This window comes from Monodon monoceros, unplaced genomic scaffold (genome assembly GCF_005190385.1).
Source record: "Monodon monoceros isolate NGI ecotype Baffin Bay Population unplaced genomic scaffold, NGI_Narwhal_1 Super_Scaffold_1, whole genome shotgun sequence".
Classification (NCBI taxonomy): domain Eukaryota; kingdom Metazoa; phylum Chordata; class Mammalia; order Artiodactyla; family Monodontidae; genus Monodon; species Monodon monoceros.
In genome coordinates this window covers 13,367,005-13,382,514 of record NW_021703765.1, presented here as the reverse complement: position 1 = coordinate 13,382,514, position 15,510 = coordinate 13,367,005, and the positions used below count along the sequence as shown (strand labels likewise).

Genomic DNA, 15,510 nt, shown 5'->3' with positions numbered 1-15,510 from the left:
AGGCTGAGACATCACATAGACATGTGCACGCACACACGCGTGCACGCACAGGATTGCACACCCTGATAAGCAGGTACACAAATAAATAACTGCAGGCAGAATCCACATAAACAATTGTTCTTACATCAGTATCAGTAAGACTCACATGAAAAATTCTGATTTTGGTTGTTATTGTACCTTAAATTGTAACGTCAAGAATCTATCATAGAGCCGATTAATTTTGCACTGCTTAATTGCAGCTCTAGCACAGGGTTGTTTTTAAGTAAAAGGTACATGGACATTTGTAATCTACAGCTTTGCACTAAGAAACACAGGGCACTGTATCATCACATATGTTAGTGTCTATATATAACCTACAGACCATGTAGAATTCTATCACACACTACACTCCAGGGCTGGTCATTTCATACCGGACATAAACATATGTAGACATCGTTCACAAAATTAATTTGAAAATGGCATGACTTAATATTGCAAGGGTAAAGTCCATTTGAAATGTAGAATTCTTAATGTAACATTTCTGTGGGGTTTTTTTCCCAAGAGGAATAGAAATTAGGTCAGACATGCATCAAGGCAGCCTGGGAGTTTGAGAAATTGAAACTAACCCAACAGTATATTAGGTTACATAATAGAGGATAGCATTCAGCTAATGTGATACCTAAATTATTAATACTAAATAAATCCTAGATTATTTGTTGTATAATGCCCAATAGCTTACACAATAAAATGGCATTTTAACCTAATTTCTAGTTTGAGCTTTCAAATACATTTCCTAAAGGTCTAAGGACAAATTGGAAAGATTTGAAAAACCCATGTTCATATTTTTATATCAAATCCTCATGTCAATGAACAGGGTTAGCTTGGGATTCTGTTCATTATATTGTCATTTTATCTCATTAATTCCATCACTTTAATGTGCATATTTTGTGCTGCTTGAAGGTAACAGTTAGCATATAAGTAAATTAAATTATCTCAGTCTTAAGGGCTTTTTCTAGCCTTACTTTTTGGAGCCAGTCACTGCTTATTTTTCTGTCCCCTATTTTCAGGGATTCAATGGAACATAAACAGACATATTTATGAGTGGGGACCTTGGCACATACCACTTGCTTCATGAATTCCGTAAGAGAAACTAGAAGAGAACTGTAAAGCTCACAGCTATGTCTGAACGCACACACATTCAGGGATAGAAATTTATCATTTAAGACCAGCAGATCTTTCTTCATGAGCATCTGTAGGCCATTACACATTTAAGAACGTCTGAGAATTTATGAAGAATTGGTCCACTTAAACTAGGAATGTGAGTTGCTAGTTCACCTTGCCATTTTTCTCAATGAAAACACATTTTGAAATACAAGAGATAGTCTCACTTATACCAACAAGAGGAAACTGGAATTCAAAATGATTTAACTCTCATGGAACAATCTCCTTCAAAAAATAATCATGGACTGTCTTAAAATGCCAGTCCAAGTTTGTTATTGTTTACCAACACTCATGGCTGTTACAATACATCAAAACTGGGAGCAAAGACAGAATCTTCTGTTACTCTCCCTTAGTGCCTTACAGAATACAGGATAGAAGAGGAGCAAGTTTGGAAGTGACGTGTCTGTGACACCTCGCTGGGTGGGTACCGGTGCCCTTGAGGTGGCCATCATTTCAGACCCCGGACTCATTCATGCCCACAAAGTCTTACTCCCGGGATTCTTCTGAAAAGATTCAAAACCTGAGGTAAATCAAATTACACCCCCCCACACACAACCCCCCCACACACAAATACACAATATTTACATTTAAAATTCTTATTTTGTGAGATGGCTTGAGAAAAATTGGCATGTAGGTTTCCTGTGGGATTAGGCATTTCTCATTATTACTCAGTTTATTGCTCCCCTGTTGGGCTTTCAGTTTAATAAACACATAGCGAGCTCTAATTACAAGGGAAGAAAAATGGAGGTACGTGACAAAACACAACACACTGGAAACACTTGTTCAAATATCTTCCTGAAAAAACAACTGTCCACTTAACTTATTTTAATTTGGGTGCCATTCAAAAAGTATAAAAGGCCTTAGCAACTAAATGAAGACTGGGTTTCATTTTTTAAAAAAGGAAAGAAACCAGCACTGCATGTCATCACTGAATTTTTACATGGATTCTCAGATTTAATTCTACTTGTATACATAGCATCTTTGTTTTAATCTACCACATTTAGAGAAGATCACATTGTATGCACTTCCACAGTTTAACATCTAAGTAGAATAGGTCTATCTGGCAACATGATTTTGAGAAATCATAAATTACAGTCATTTAATACATGATTATGAGGATGCATGCGATCGTCTTGGAAGCTGTTGCCACCAATAATCAGAGCGCTCTGCCTGGTATCTTGCTGACACCTCACATTCTGCCCTTCGTGTCTGTCTTGGGTTAATCAAGTGGCAGCCCAGAGGCCAGCACTCGGCACCCAGTGATCAGCGTGGCCCCCCCATCTCCTCACCGCGATCCATCACCAACACCTGCTCAACCGCTAGTTGGCACCCACAAGAGACTTCCCCGTGGCCCTCTTCAGCCACAGGATATCACAGTGAAGCGCTTAGAAATGCAAGACATGTTGTGGAGCACGATGCCGAGGAGGAAGACCAGGACGCAGGCCACCAAGATCACAGTGCACACCCCAGACCAGGTGGAGCTTTTCACCACGCCCCGCCTGTCTGGCTCCTCCTCCACCGCCTCGGGCGGAGCCCCGCCCTGCAGAGGCTGCTGCTCTCCCGGGATGGTCACCACGGTGACGGACTTCTGTTGGCTCCCGGGCAGCAGACGGCAGCCCATGTCTCCGGGCAGCAGCGCTCGCTCCTTGGAGATGGGCAGGGGCAGCATGTAGCACCCATTGCTCGGAAGTTTGATGAAGACTGGGGTGTGCTCGGAGGCGTGCGGGATGGCGATGACGGCAAGGACCTCGGGGTCGTCCGGGAGCTGGGACACGGAGAAGCCCGGGGGCAGCTTGGTGATGCCCCGGCACCAGGGACACCTCACGTCCTTCTGGCTCGTCCTCATCTGCTGAAGGCACACCGAGCAGCACGTGTGTTTGCAATCCAGCAACTTGGGCCTTCGCCGGGGGCTGTAGTAATTGAAGCAGATCTGACATTCCAGCAAAGACTCTTGGGAGAGCGTCTCCATGGTGGACTGTGGGCAGGAAGGCCAAGGCCGAGGGGGAGGAGCTTGTTCTCAGAGTCCACCACTCCGCCACCTTCTTTCTTGCAGTCTTTCCAAAGCTGCCGGGGGATCGGGGAGTTCACAGGCATCTAGCATACTCGGGCGTGTTCATTTCTGAAGGAGACAAAAAATGCAAACCAACTTAATTACTTCAAACAAGTTGAGATGGATTTATACGACTGCTCAAAAGTCTTGACACCAGGTCAAAAGGGTAAAGTTTCCCACTTGTGAGACTGTAGGATTCCCATAATGTCCAGTGGACAGTAATGAGTTGTCTCCGCGAATACTTTGCTTATTTCTGAAGAAATAAACATCTCTATGGGGTATACAGAGGGAGTCTGCTCTTTCTGCTTTATTGTTCTTCTGGACTGTTCTTCTAAATACACTGCAGAAATTCTCTCGTTTCCAATAAGTTTGTAGCATTTCCTAAAAGTAAATTTCTTTCCTTAGATCCTCTGACCTTCTTTTTCTGACTCTACTTATTATCTTCCTGTAACTATTCATTGCCAGATACGGGCAACTTTACAAATCCAGGTATTTCATGTAACTAGCTCGCTCACTTGATATAGGTTAGGACTATTCCTCTCTCACAGGTAATTAAAATGATGCCAACAAAGAAGCACATGCAGGCATCTGTTATCTTTTCCACCAAATCACCTGAACCAAGGTAATTCTTGTCAGTTGGTTTTAAAAAGAGACAAAAACAAAATAACCCCTAAATAACAACAACAGTGAACCTTTATGCAGTAGGGGGTCACAAAAATACACAGGATCACTACTACATTTCGGTCAGTTCTTTTAATTTCATTATTATTTGGGCTTGCATCAATTAACATGACCAAAAGCAAATACTGTTAATTCACTGATCATAATCAACCATTATTGTCAGAGAAGACTGGTAAGGCAGCCTCACCAAAAAAAAAAAAAAGTAGGAGGAGAAGAAGGAGGAACGTTAGCCTTCTGGTATTGACAGGAGGCAGAATAACTTAGTTCGACTTAACTGGAGTTTGAGGACCTCCCCCCGCCCCGTCCCCCACCTCCCCACCAAGTGTTCTAATAAAGGCTGCCCAACTCTGCTTCCTATTGAAAGCATCCAAATTATGTGTCTCTGAATGGAGCCATGATGACTCTGGAAAGAACTATTCAACCACTATTGTAGAAATAATTGTCAGTCCTAGACCCCCACCTACACCCAGAAGCAGGAGCTAATAACACAGAAAACCTTCACATTCTTCTTAAAAAGTGAACTTTCTTTTTCTTTCCAATTTCCTTTGTGAAATTAAGAATGCACCCCTCCCCAATGATTACGATTTGTTAAAATCAAAATTAAACATGCAGAAAAAGTTTAAAGTCAAAAATAATCACTGATAAAAATTAATGTTGACAATCAGAAGAGAAACATTTTAAAATATTTTAGCTGTAGTAAGAGCACTTAAGTTACTGAAAGTAAAAATATAGTAACATAGCATTCAGAAAGCTCATATTATTAATATAATCAACTACTCATCTATCCACTAATTCAAGAAATAGTTATGGAATAATTGAAATTTGCTAACCATAGAACTTAAATGTTCTCACCAAAAAAAAAGAAAAAAAAGATAAATATGTGAGATGTTGGAAACGCTTTCACAATGTAGACATATTTCAGATTACTGCGATGTCAACTTTAAATGTCTTACAATTTAATATGCCAATTATACATCAATAAAGCTGAAAAAGGAAATAAAAATAAAAAAGAAATATCTACTGAGTGTCTGTTATGCACAAAGCTAGCCATGGTAGGATATTAAGATGAATCAGACCCAAATACTACTCTTAAGCAATTTAAAGTTAGGCAAGAATGAACTAGTGAATATATTTTCTCTCCTATTCATTTATTCATTCAAATTCTCATTGAATATTTACCATGTGTCAAGCATTATGATATTTATTTTTTTCCCTTGTAACAAAGACCTTGTCACCACTCATAAGAAACTCCCAGACTGGAGGTACTTAAATAGTTATGCGAGTAAATAGTTATAATAGAAATACAGTGATGCATGCCTTACTGGAGCTGGAGGAATAAAGGACGGCTCAGTGAAGAATCTGGATTAGGGAGAGGATTCAGACATGTAAAATCAGGGACAGGTTATTTTCAAGTTCAGAAATCAGCATGAGCAAAGGAAAAGGGGTGAGCAAATAAGGAATTATTTTTATACTCTAGCTGTGACACTGGCTAGAAGATTTTTTCTAATACAAGAGTAACTTATAGATGCCATCTCTAAGAGTTTTACAGTTTTAGCTTGTAAGTTTAGGTCTTTGATACAGATGCCTTTTAAAGTAACAGAATTCTCACAGAACTGGCAAGCACCCTCCCACAGGCCCAGCCAGGGAGAGCAGGGCCCACAGGAAGGGGAGAGGTGATCAGACCCAGGCACGGGCCACAGACCACAGACCACAGACCGTGGACAGCCTCGAGTGCCAAGGATGTGGGGTTTTCTAGTGAGCAATGGGAAAACATCAGAAAGGTTAAGAATATGAGAATGATTCATTAGGTAGCTATATTCAGGATAGACTGGAAAGACCTGCTGGGAAGCTATTATAATAGTAGACGAGAGATAATGAGTAGCTGAAGTCAATAGTGGTGATGAGAATGAAGAGCTGAAAAGTGCTGACAGGTCCTACAGGGGTCAAGTGGGATCTGGCCACATGTGAGGATGAGGCTGTAAGGGGGAAGAAGTCCAAGGTCAAGTCTTGAGGGGAGGCTGGTATTATTAAGAGAAATAGGGATGGCAAAGAAAAAGATGATGAGTTCTGTTCGGGCCGTATTCCATTTGAGGGGTTAGGAAGATAAAAGAAATCAGTTATCCAGGAAGATGTTAAAGAGTCAAAAGAGGGGCTTCACTGGTGGCGCAGTGGTTGAGAGTCCGCCTGCCTATGCAGGGGACATGGGTTCGTGCCCCGATCCAGGAAGATCCCACATGCCGCGGAGCGGCTGGGCCCATGAGCCATGGCCGCTGAGCCTGCGTGCCCAGAGCCTGTGCTCCGCAACGGGAGAGGCCGCAACAATGAGAGGCCCGCGTACCGCAAAAAAAAAAAAAAAAAAGCTGAATATATGGATCTGATATTGCAGAGCAGGCAGAGCAGAGAGAGACCCTTAGGGAGCACTTATCCTTAAGCCTGGCTAAAAGGAAGAATAGGGGCAGACATAAGCAGAAACCCAGGAACTCCTCCCAGCACATACCCCAGATGAAAGAGTTCCAGGCAGCAAAGGGCTATGAGCGGTGGGCACTGAGAACAGAACTTGAGGTGGGGCGACCAGGAGGTCACTAGCATTTTGGGGGTGTGACTTCAGCAGGGGACCAGGGGTATGATGGAGACTGGCAGGATGCTGGAGTTCCCTGTGATGCAGAGTGATGTCAGGCGATAGGATCATAGCTTAGAGGGAAGAGCATCAAGCAACAGTTCTTTTTCTTTTCAGAGTAGAGAAATTTGAGAAAAGAAGGACAGAGCAAGCAAGTTAGGGTGCTCACAGCCAGATGGTCTGGTCTGTGCTGTTCAATACGGTGTCTGCTAGCCACAGGTCCCAGCAGAAGGTAGTGTTTGAAGCTCAGAAAGGAAAAAGTGTACGGACACTGAGGTGGGGAATGTGGAACGGAAACAGAAATCCCCGAAGTGTCAGCAATGAGGGTGGAATTCTTCTAATTTTATACCCAAGGTACTGAATTTATTTTTTCTTAGAAAATAAAAACCGAACACAGGGTTTGCTGGTGAATCTTGACCAATGCTCTTATCTATCCTCACTGTTAAAGCCCACTGACAGACAGCAGGCCATAATATTATAAATCATAGGAAGATGTGAATGTTAAATGGAGGGTGGGGGGCAGAGATTGATCATAATGAACTACAGTGGCAGAAACGACAAAATTGGGGAGGGGTATACAACAGCCAAGACATGAAAGCAACCTAAATGCCTGTTGACAGGTGAATGGATAAAGAAGACGTGGTATATGGGACTTCCCTGGTGGCCCAGTGGTTAAGAATCCGCCTGCCAATGCAGGGGACACAGGTTCAAGCCCTGGTCCAGGAAGATCCCACATGCCACGGAGCAACTGAGCCCGTGCACCACGACTACTGAGCCTGCGCTCTAGAGCCCACGAGCCACAACTACTGAAGCCTGCGCACCTAGAACCTGTGCTCCGCAACAAGAGAAGCCACCGCATTGAGAAGCCCGCACACCACCACGAAAAGTAGCCCCGGCTCGCAGCAACTGGAGAAAGCCCGCATGCAGCAATGAAGACCCAACACAGCCAAAAATAAATAAATAAAAAAAAAAGAAGACGTGGTATATATATACAGTGGGATATTACTCAGCCATAAAAAAGAATGAAATAATGCTATTTGCAGCAACATGGATGGACCTAGAGATTATCATACTAAGTGAAATAACTCATAGATTAAGACAAATAAAATATGATATCACTTACATGTGGAATCTAAAAAAATGATACAAATGAACTTATTTACAAAACAGAAACAGACTCACAGACATAGAAAACAAACTTATGGTTACCAAAGGGGAAAGAGATGGGGAGGGATAAATTAGGAGTTTGGGATTAGCAGACACAAACTACTATACAGTACTACTACTAAAATAAACAAGGAACTACTATATAGCACAGGGAACTAGACTCAATACCTTGTAATAAAGTATAATGGAAAAGAATCTGCAAAAGAAAAAAAAAAGATATATGTATATATATCTGAATCACTTTGAGGTACACCTGAAACTAACACAACATTGTAAATCAACTATACTTCAATTAAAAAAACATTGGGGAGGGGTACCAAAAAAAAAAAAAGCACAGATTCCTGCCATTTTATGAATTTGGAGAAAGCTGTCCTTAACAATGGCACTCAGGTCAACCACCTTCTATGTAAAGAGAGCTGGGAACAAAAAAATACTTTGTGACACCAATATAGAAACAGTGACCACCAGTTCCTTTCTTACCCTTCTCTACTTCCACATTAGTTACCTTGCTTCCGTAGAAAATTGTGGAAAACAGCTTAGCAGAGTGGGAAGAATAGGGGCTTTGGCTTCAAAGAATCTTGGGTCAAATCTCTGTTTTGTCACCACCAGCGGCGCCACTGGAACAAGTCCAAAGCTTCTAGAGCCTGCTTCCTTACTGGCTAATGAGGGGTGATGGAGTTTGTGGCTGAAGGTCAAGTGTGTTCAGGCACTGCCAGGTAGTGAAGGGCTCAGGGAGCCCTGGTGCTAATCCCTCCTTCCTTCTGACTTGGACTCCACACGGTGCCGTGCCGGGTGTGGTCTACCCAGAGGCACTTCCTGGCTCTCAAAGTACAGCTGTGTGCAACAGCTTGGGCGGAGAAAGGCGAGCACTCCTCTTGGCACTGCCCCGAGACCTGCCACACCATCATTTTTCAACAAAACCAACATGCAATTTTATTCATGAATTTATGTTCCAAGTAATGTTCACTTAATTGGTGTTGAGTTCCCTTAAAATTAGATTATACAACTCAATTTTCAACTCTATCCAAGTAAGTGTAGGCCTTACAACACAGGCTGAACACAAAGGCAGACAGGGAAAACAGTTCCTATCTTCTGTGCTCAGCCACTCAAGTCGTTTTGACAGCAGAGCAGCTCTGATTTATACACTGATTCTGCCCATACTGAATTCCAGTTTATTTCCTGTAGCATAATTAGTAATGATGATGACTATTTAGGTAATGAGAAGAAAATCTGGGCTTCCCTGGTGGCGCAGTGGTTGAGTCCGCCTGCCGATGCAGGGGACGCGGGTTCGTGCCCCGGTCTGGGAAGATCCCAAATGCCGCAGAGGGGCTGGGCCCGTGAGCCATGGCCGCTGAGTCTGTGCGTCCGGAGCCTGTGCTCCGCAACGGGAGAGGCCACAGCAGTGGGAGGCCCGCGTACCGCAAAAAAAAAAAAAAAAAAAAGGCCTAGGACAGCTGGCCCTCTGTATCCTTGGATATGAAATTCTCGAATATGAAACCCGCCGACTATAATGCAGGTAGTTTTACTCTGTTTATACTATAGACTCTTCATACGTTCTGATTTAGATCCACATCTGTGACATCAACTATGAAGCCTCTCCCCCCTTGTGACATGAATTGATATTAATTACATGTGGCTGACCTTGAATTATTCCATTTGATGGTCTACACAAGGATCTTAAATTCAATGGTTGTGTTGAGAAAAATCTCTAAGTCAAAGACTAAACTAGTCACCATACTGCTCTTCTTATTCTCTTAAAACAGCATGTCTTTCTGACGTAGGTCATTTACTTAATTTTTCAAGAAAATGTAAATATTTGAATTGAGATTGAAGAAATTAATTACAATTCCATTTAATCTGGCATTTCAGCTGGCAAGACCATTTAGTTATATTGGATCTTGACAAACTCTCCGATTAACGGCAAGAATAGGAATGGCTGGCAGTGACAAGATGTGTGGCTGACTTTTGGTCCTCTGGTAGCAGAGAGCAACCCTTTCAGGACACAGTTGCCTAATACGTGTAAAGTCCAATTGGTATAACTACACTCTGTTTTCATGGAGAAGGCAGTGGATTCCAGGACTCTGACAAATCTCAAGTGAGAATTCTATGGGCCAAGCTTTAATAGTTGCCCTGTTTTCTCCTATGAGCATCATGGTTTGTGTATTTGAAGATGCAAAAATTCTGGAAAGTGAGAATGGTTACTTAAAAGTCTTGGGTGACCAAGGGGGACGGGGCAAAGGACAGTGACGGTGTTGGAGGCCGACTGACCCCGGTAGCAGACGCAGGCAGGGTATAGAGAGGTCATTGGTTAAATGGGCAAAGAGTAGCAGACCAGAACACCATGGTCAGCCTGGGGACTTGCCACACAAAGGGCTAGCCTTGCCAGCACTGCCCAATGGCACAACCACGAGCCCGATGGACCTGCCCACAGAGTAGGGGCTATACCTCTGCACGTGCCAATATTTTCGCTGCAAAAATGCAACTAACCAAGCAGCTGAAACCGAACCACAGTTTCCAGAGATGTACTTACATAGGAGCATTTCAATTAAGTCAAGGTAGGGAAAAGATGAATGCATTTGACCTAATCACAGCTTGGTGATGAATATTTAAAATCAAAGTATATTGGAACCAAGACATTTTTAGGAATTAAAGCCAAATTTCATTATTGCCATGACTGATAATAACCACTGGTTTTTGTTGGTTTTTGCTCGTTTTAATATCTATCAGATAATGATCACTATTAGGAATCAGGAGGTAAGGATTTTAGCTCTAATTCTGCCTATAAGTAGTTGGGTTACCTTAGGCAAATCACCTCTCCATGAGTTGCAGTGTCCTCACCTCCAAGAACACTGGACTAGATGACCCCCTAGAGTCCCTTCTAGTAACAATAGTTCTATGACCTAAGTAACTGCTAACCACACTCCTGGGTTTTCAACAACATGACAGAGCTGTCAAGCTGTTTGTTCTATAGTCATTACATCTGACAGATCATTTATACATATTAACTGTCCATGATCTCATAAAGGTTTACGTGAGACAGTGGGCATCTAAAATAAATGGGAAGCATCTTACATATTAGAAGTTTCTTCGTTTAGGCCTTAGGTTTAATGAATGAGTCTAAAGAGAGCTAACACCCTAAAAGAAACAGCCCACAACCTCGATTTGCAGCAACTATCAAAGGAATAACTATTTATGTTTAATCAATAACCCTCTGCTCAAGCAAGATATTCCCATTATCCAAACTTGCTACTACGTGAAGGTGGTTCCAACTGTCCCTTGAGCAGAAGCCTGCATAACTGTCTGGCTCATAGAGAGGCCAAGGTTAATGCTGGAATCAATCAGACACACAGCTTCACCTTCACGTGCTCTGATCACCCAATGACAGCAAAGAGAAAAGTTGCAGATGGTCACAAAGGTAGAGAAGAGATATAAAGGACTGTCAGGGGATCCCCAGACTCCCTGGAGAGAGGAGATGATAAAAGATTCCATCAGACAGACAGGCACAGCAAAGGGGAAAAGATCAATTACCCCAACTCCTAGAATTCTGAGTAGAGCTGAAGGAACTGACAAGCCAGGCACATAAGTAAAGTAAAGGAATGGAAAACAAACAAAAATCCTAAGTCTTCCCAACGGCTGGACATCTACTAAGATAAAATATGTAGTAGGAGGTAGACAAATATCTACTGGGAATCCACCAAGTGCCAAGCATTACTCAAGGCACTGGGGTCACCATGGCAACAAGAGTCTCTGCCCTCAAGGACCCTGACTTTGCAACCTGATCTGTGGAAAGAGAAGCAAAGGTGAGGGGAAGTGTAGACAAAGCACTGAAAGGGAGACTCTTCTTCAAGTGATCATATGAATTCAATTGATCATGCATAGGGCTTAGACAGAACCACTAGCAAAAAACTATAATTGCCTGTTAGAGCCAAAAAGGATATTGGAACCCAAGGAGCCTAAGCTGGCCCACTGTTCTTTCCACTTCAGAGACACTGGAGAGCAAGAAGAGTCAGAGGGAAGGATACTGAAATTTCCTTTATTTGATTAAGCATTCCACCACCTGACCCACGTCAGCATCATCCCAGACAGAAGGTGGCTCTGACCTCACAAGTCTCAAGAGATGCAGGAGTTGAAGATGATATCGCAAGGCAGCGATACCTTGCGATATCTAAAGACAGCCCAATGCCAAGGAAGCACATTAAATCATCACTGGGGAGGATGTTTCAGGGCCAAGATTGTGAGTTAAGGACTGAGGGGCTGTCCAAGTAGGCAAGTGCCCTGGGGAGCAGAGGTCTCTCTCTGTGGAGGGTCCCCTTTGCCCCTGCTCTTCATGTGCAGAAGACAGAGAACCTCTGAAGGCCCCTGACAAACTTCCTATGTAAATATTTGCATTTTCATAATATGAACCACACACGTGCATCCCCACTCCTATTTCTTACCCAACCACAAATTCCAACCACTGAAACCTTAAGGCAATTTGTTTTTTAATGTTTTCCTATTATATTTCATCTACTTCAGGGACCCACAGCCTTCCTCTGTAAAGGGACAGATGATAAATCTTTTAGGCTTTTAGGGTCATGCAGGCTCTTCCGCAAATACTCAACTCTGCCACCGAAGTGTGAAAGCAGTCAGGCCATATGTCAAGGAGCAGCAGAGGCTATGTTCCAATAAAACTGTCTTTACAGAAACAGGCCACAGATGGGATCTGGCCAATAGGACATCATTTGCTGACCTCAGATCTACATCATTTCTCATCATCTCTGTCCTTAATCCCAGAAATTCAGTATATTACTCCAGAGATACCCATCCTTAAATCATCTTATTGCTCTAACATGAGTTATCTTAACTGAGTTTTCTGTCAAGCTACAGAATGCAAAATATTTTCATAGTTATTTGGGAAGACATTAAGGGAATATAATGTCTTACAGATGCATTGTCGTTTTGAATGACTATTCCCAGACAAGAGGAGGAAAGAGAGTTGAGCAAAGAACATTAACAATGACAAACATTTGCTTGTCTCACCAACAGCAAGTACCATTAGTGAGAACATACAGATAGGGTTCCAAACTTTCTTCACACTTAAAAATATGGATCCACTGCTTCAACAAAATAAGCAATGACTCTAGAAGTCATTGTGACAGCACCAGATTGAAGACAAGCCTTCATCTGATGGAATGTCACAAAGACAGCATGATAATGCCTCCTGATGGTCTGAATTTTGGATACAATTCTTGTGTTCATCTGCATAGTCATTCAGTAGCTCAACAAATTTAGATTTGGCCAGGTGAATCTCCGCCCTATACAGAAGCATCTTCTGATGGTTCACCTTTGCCAAGAAGGGACATTGGGTACATTTCCCAAACATGTGGAGCATTCCTTCAAAGTGCCAAAGAACGTGGACGATTTACAATGAGAGCTTCATTAATTTGAGGCATCTTAAGGCTGGAAGGGCAGGAAAGTCTTGGCTCAATTTTTTAAAAACCACCTAATTGTTAAGACTCACCTACTTTCACACATAAAAAAACATTTATATATATATATATATCTTTTTTTATTAATTTTTATTGGAGTATAGTTCCTTTACAATGTTGTGTTAGTTCCTGCTGTACAGCAAAGTGAATCAGCTATATGTATACATATATCCCCTTTTGGATTTCCTTATTTCTTAAGAGTTCTTCAGGTTACCTGGAGAATATTCTATATTAAACATTTGAAAAAAGGATGGCACATTAAAAACCTGGTGGGTTTTATAGCTATCACTTCAAATAAGCCTATTCAAAAGGCATTCATGAGATTATTTTCTTTGAGCAGAGTGTTCATTGCTTCAACCTCCCTACCTACCCTCAATATCGATGATTCATTGCACGAGTTAAGCCTCATACTGAAGCTGCAAAGAATTCCTAAAGGCATTGGTACTAAAATTAAGCGCCATGGGGAGTCAGCTGTCAATCTGCTCATTACTTCTGCTTTTTCTTCTGGCTGCAGTAACTCAATGAGGGTTGATTTTCCACTTAGGCAAGGTAAGAAGAAAAGAAAAAACCTACAACCTCCCAAATTAGATATTGAACAGTGCTGCAACCAAAGGCCATCAATCATTAACTCATCTTTCCTAACCAAACAATAAATCCAAAAGATTTTTCCTCTTGCTTTCTTATATTTTTAAGTCAACTTTGAGGTAAGGTTTTTCAATAATACACATATTTTAAGGGTACAGTTCAATGAGTTTTGACAAATGTGTGCAGCTGTGTAACCGCTGTGCCAATCAACCTATTTCCACCACCAAAGGTCCCTTTTGCGCCTCATCCAGCCCATCCTTCCTACCTCCACCCCAGACCCCTGTCCCTCCCAGCCACTGCTCTGCTCTCTATCTTTGAATTCGTTTGTGTATTTAAAACCGTACCCGTGGGGGCTTCCCTGGTGGCGCAGTGGTTGAGAGTCTGCCTGACGATGCAGGGGACGCGGGTTCGTACCCCGGTCCGGTAGGGTCCCACATGCCGCGGCGCGGCTGGGCCCGTGAGCTGTGGCCGTTGAGCCTGCGCGTCCGGAGCCTGTGCTCCGCAACGGGAGAGGTCACAACAGTGAGAGGCCCGCGTACCGCAAAAAAAAAAAAAACAAACCCTACCCGTGGGCTTTGACTTAGGCGAAAATAGCAATACTCCGAGGTTCCTTTCAGATGTCCCAGGACCATGACTTTTGTATATAAGGTGTTTATTCAACTTCAAAGAGAAAGCCTCGAGTAGCAAATACTACTACAAATGCATTCATTCAAATATATATTAAGAGGCACTGTTCTAGGTTTGAAGGATTGAAAGAGAAAAAGATGGGGCCCATCACTGCAAAGACAACCATGCTCACATAACTACTGCACAAGTGTGATTTGGGCTTAATGCAGGGGGTGGGCAGGGGATCCGGTAGAAATGGAAAAAGGAGCACCTCTATCTGTCTGGGGAAGCCAGGAAAGATTTTTTTCAGAAAAAGACGGCATTCTAACTCCAAGGTAAGGACACAGCATATGCAAAAGCACAGAGTTCTAGATGTGACAGAATGAGGAGTGGTTAGGAACAGGGACCAGAGCCTGGAGCTGCCAGCAAGTGACTCCAGTATCTCTGAAAAAGGTGATAATAACAGCACCTACCTCATAGGTTGTTCGGACTGAAATACATTAACACACGGAGAGCACTTAGAACAGTGCCTGGCATGCCTCTTCCAGGTACGATCGCCATCTCAGGAGGCAGGAAGGAGAAGGCTGGGTCCCAGGCAGGGTGGTGGGGTTGCAGCAGTGCTAACTAGTCAACCAATTAAGCAACAGTCCTCCCCCCAGGCTCTGAGCTCAATGGAGAAGCAGATGACGAAGCAGGCGGGGGTTAAAACATGAGCTCCGCCGCATGGCTCTAAAGCAAGACTGGAGGAAAGAGCCAGGCCCCGAAGCCCAAAGGCACTTCCTCCTTCCCCTTCTGGTCCTAACGATCAGAGCAGCTGTCCCCGCAGGCTGGAAAAGGCCAGGTCACTAGGTGGCAGCAGGTGCAGCGAGCAGCACAAGACCCCAAGGAGGGTGAACAGGTCTGAGAGATGGGAGGGGGGGGGAGAGGCGGAGGAAGGGGGAAGGGTGGGGTGGGGGGAACACAGGCCAAGCAGGGCCCCATCTTCTCCTCCTTCCCACTCTCAGCAAGGGGCTTAGAGGAAGGCCGAGGCCCCCTGGAGAAGGTAGAAGTGGGAGTTCTTATTTTGTAGGAAGAGATGAGATTCGAAGGAATGGAACAGTGGCCCCTCCCTTCCTGTTACACAGAGCCTGGATTTT

At 43.2% G+C, this 15,510-nt stretch overlaps 1 protein-coding gene across 5 annotated transcripts in view; it reads right to left on the bottom strand.

Annotated features, from left to right (window-relative positions):
* Positions 1-1,858: 1,858 nt before the first annotated feature.
* RNF152 (ring finger protein 152) overlaps positions 1,859-15,510 on the bottom strand; it is a 73,109-nt gene continuing 59,457 nt past the window's right edge. For all 5 annotated transcript variants that reach the window (XM_029224553.1, XM_029224557.1, XM_029224574.1 and 2 more), the window contains one exon: positions 1,859-3,319. In XM_029224553.1, the coding sequence (XP_029080386.1) occupies positions 2,558-3,169 (612 nt within the window). In that variant the 5' untranslated portion in view covers positions 3,170-3,319 and the 3' untranslated portion in view covers positions 1,859-2,557. The remainder of the gene's footprint in view (positions 3,320-15,510) is intronic.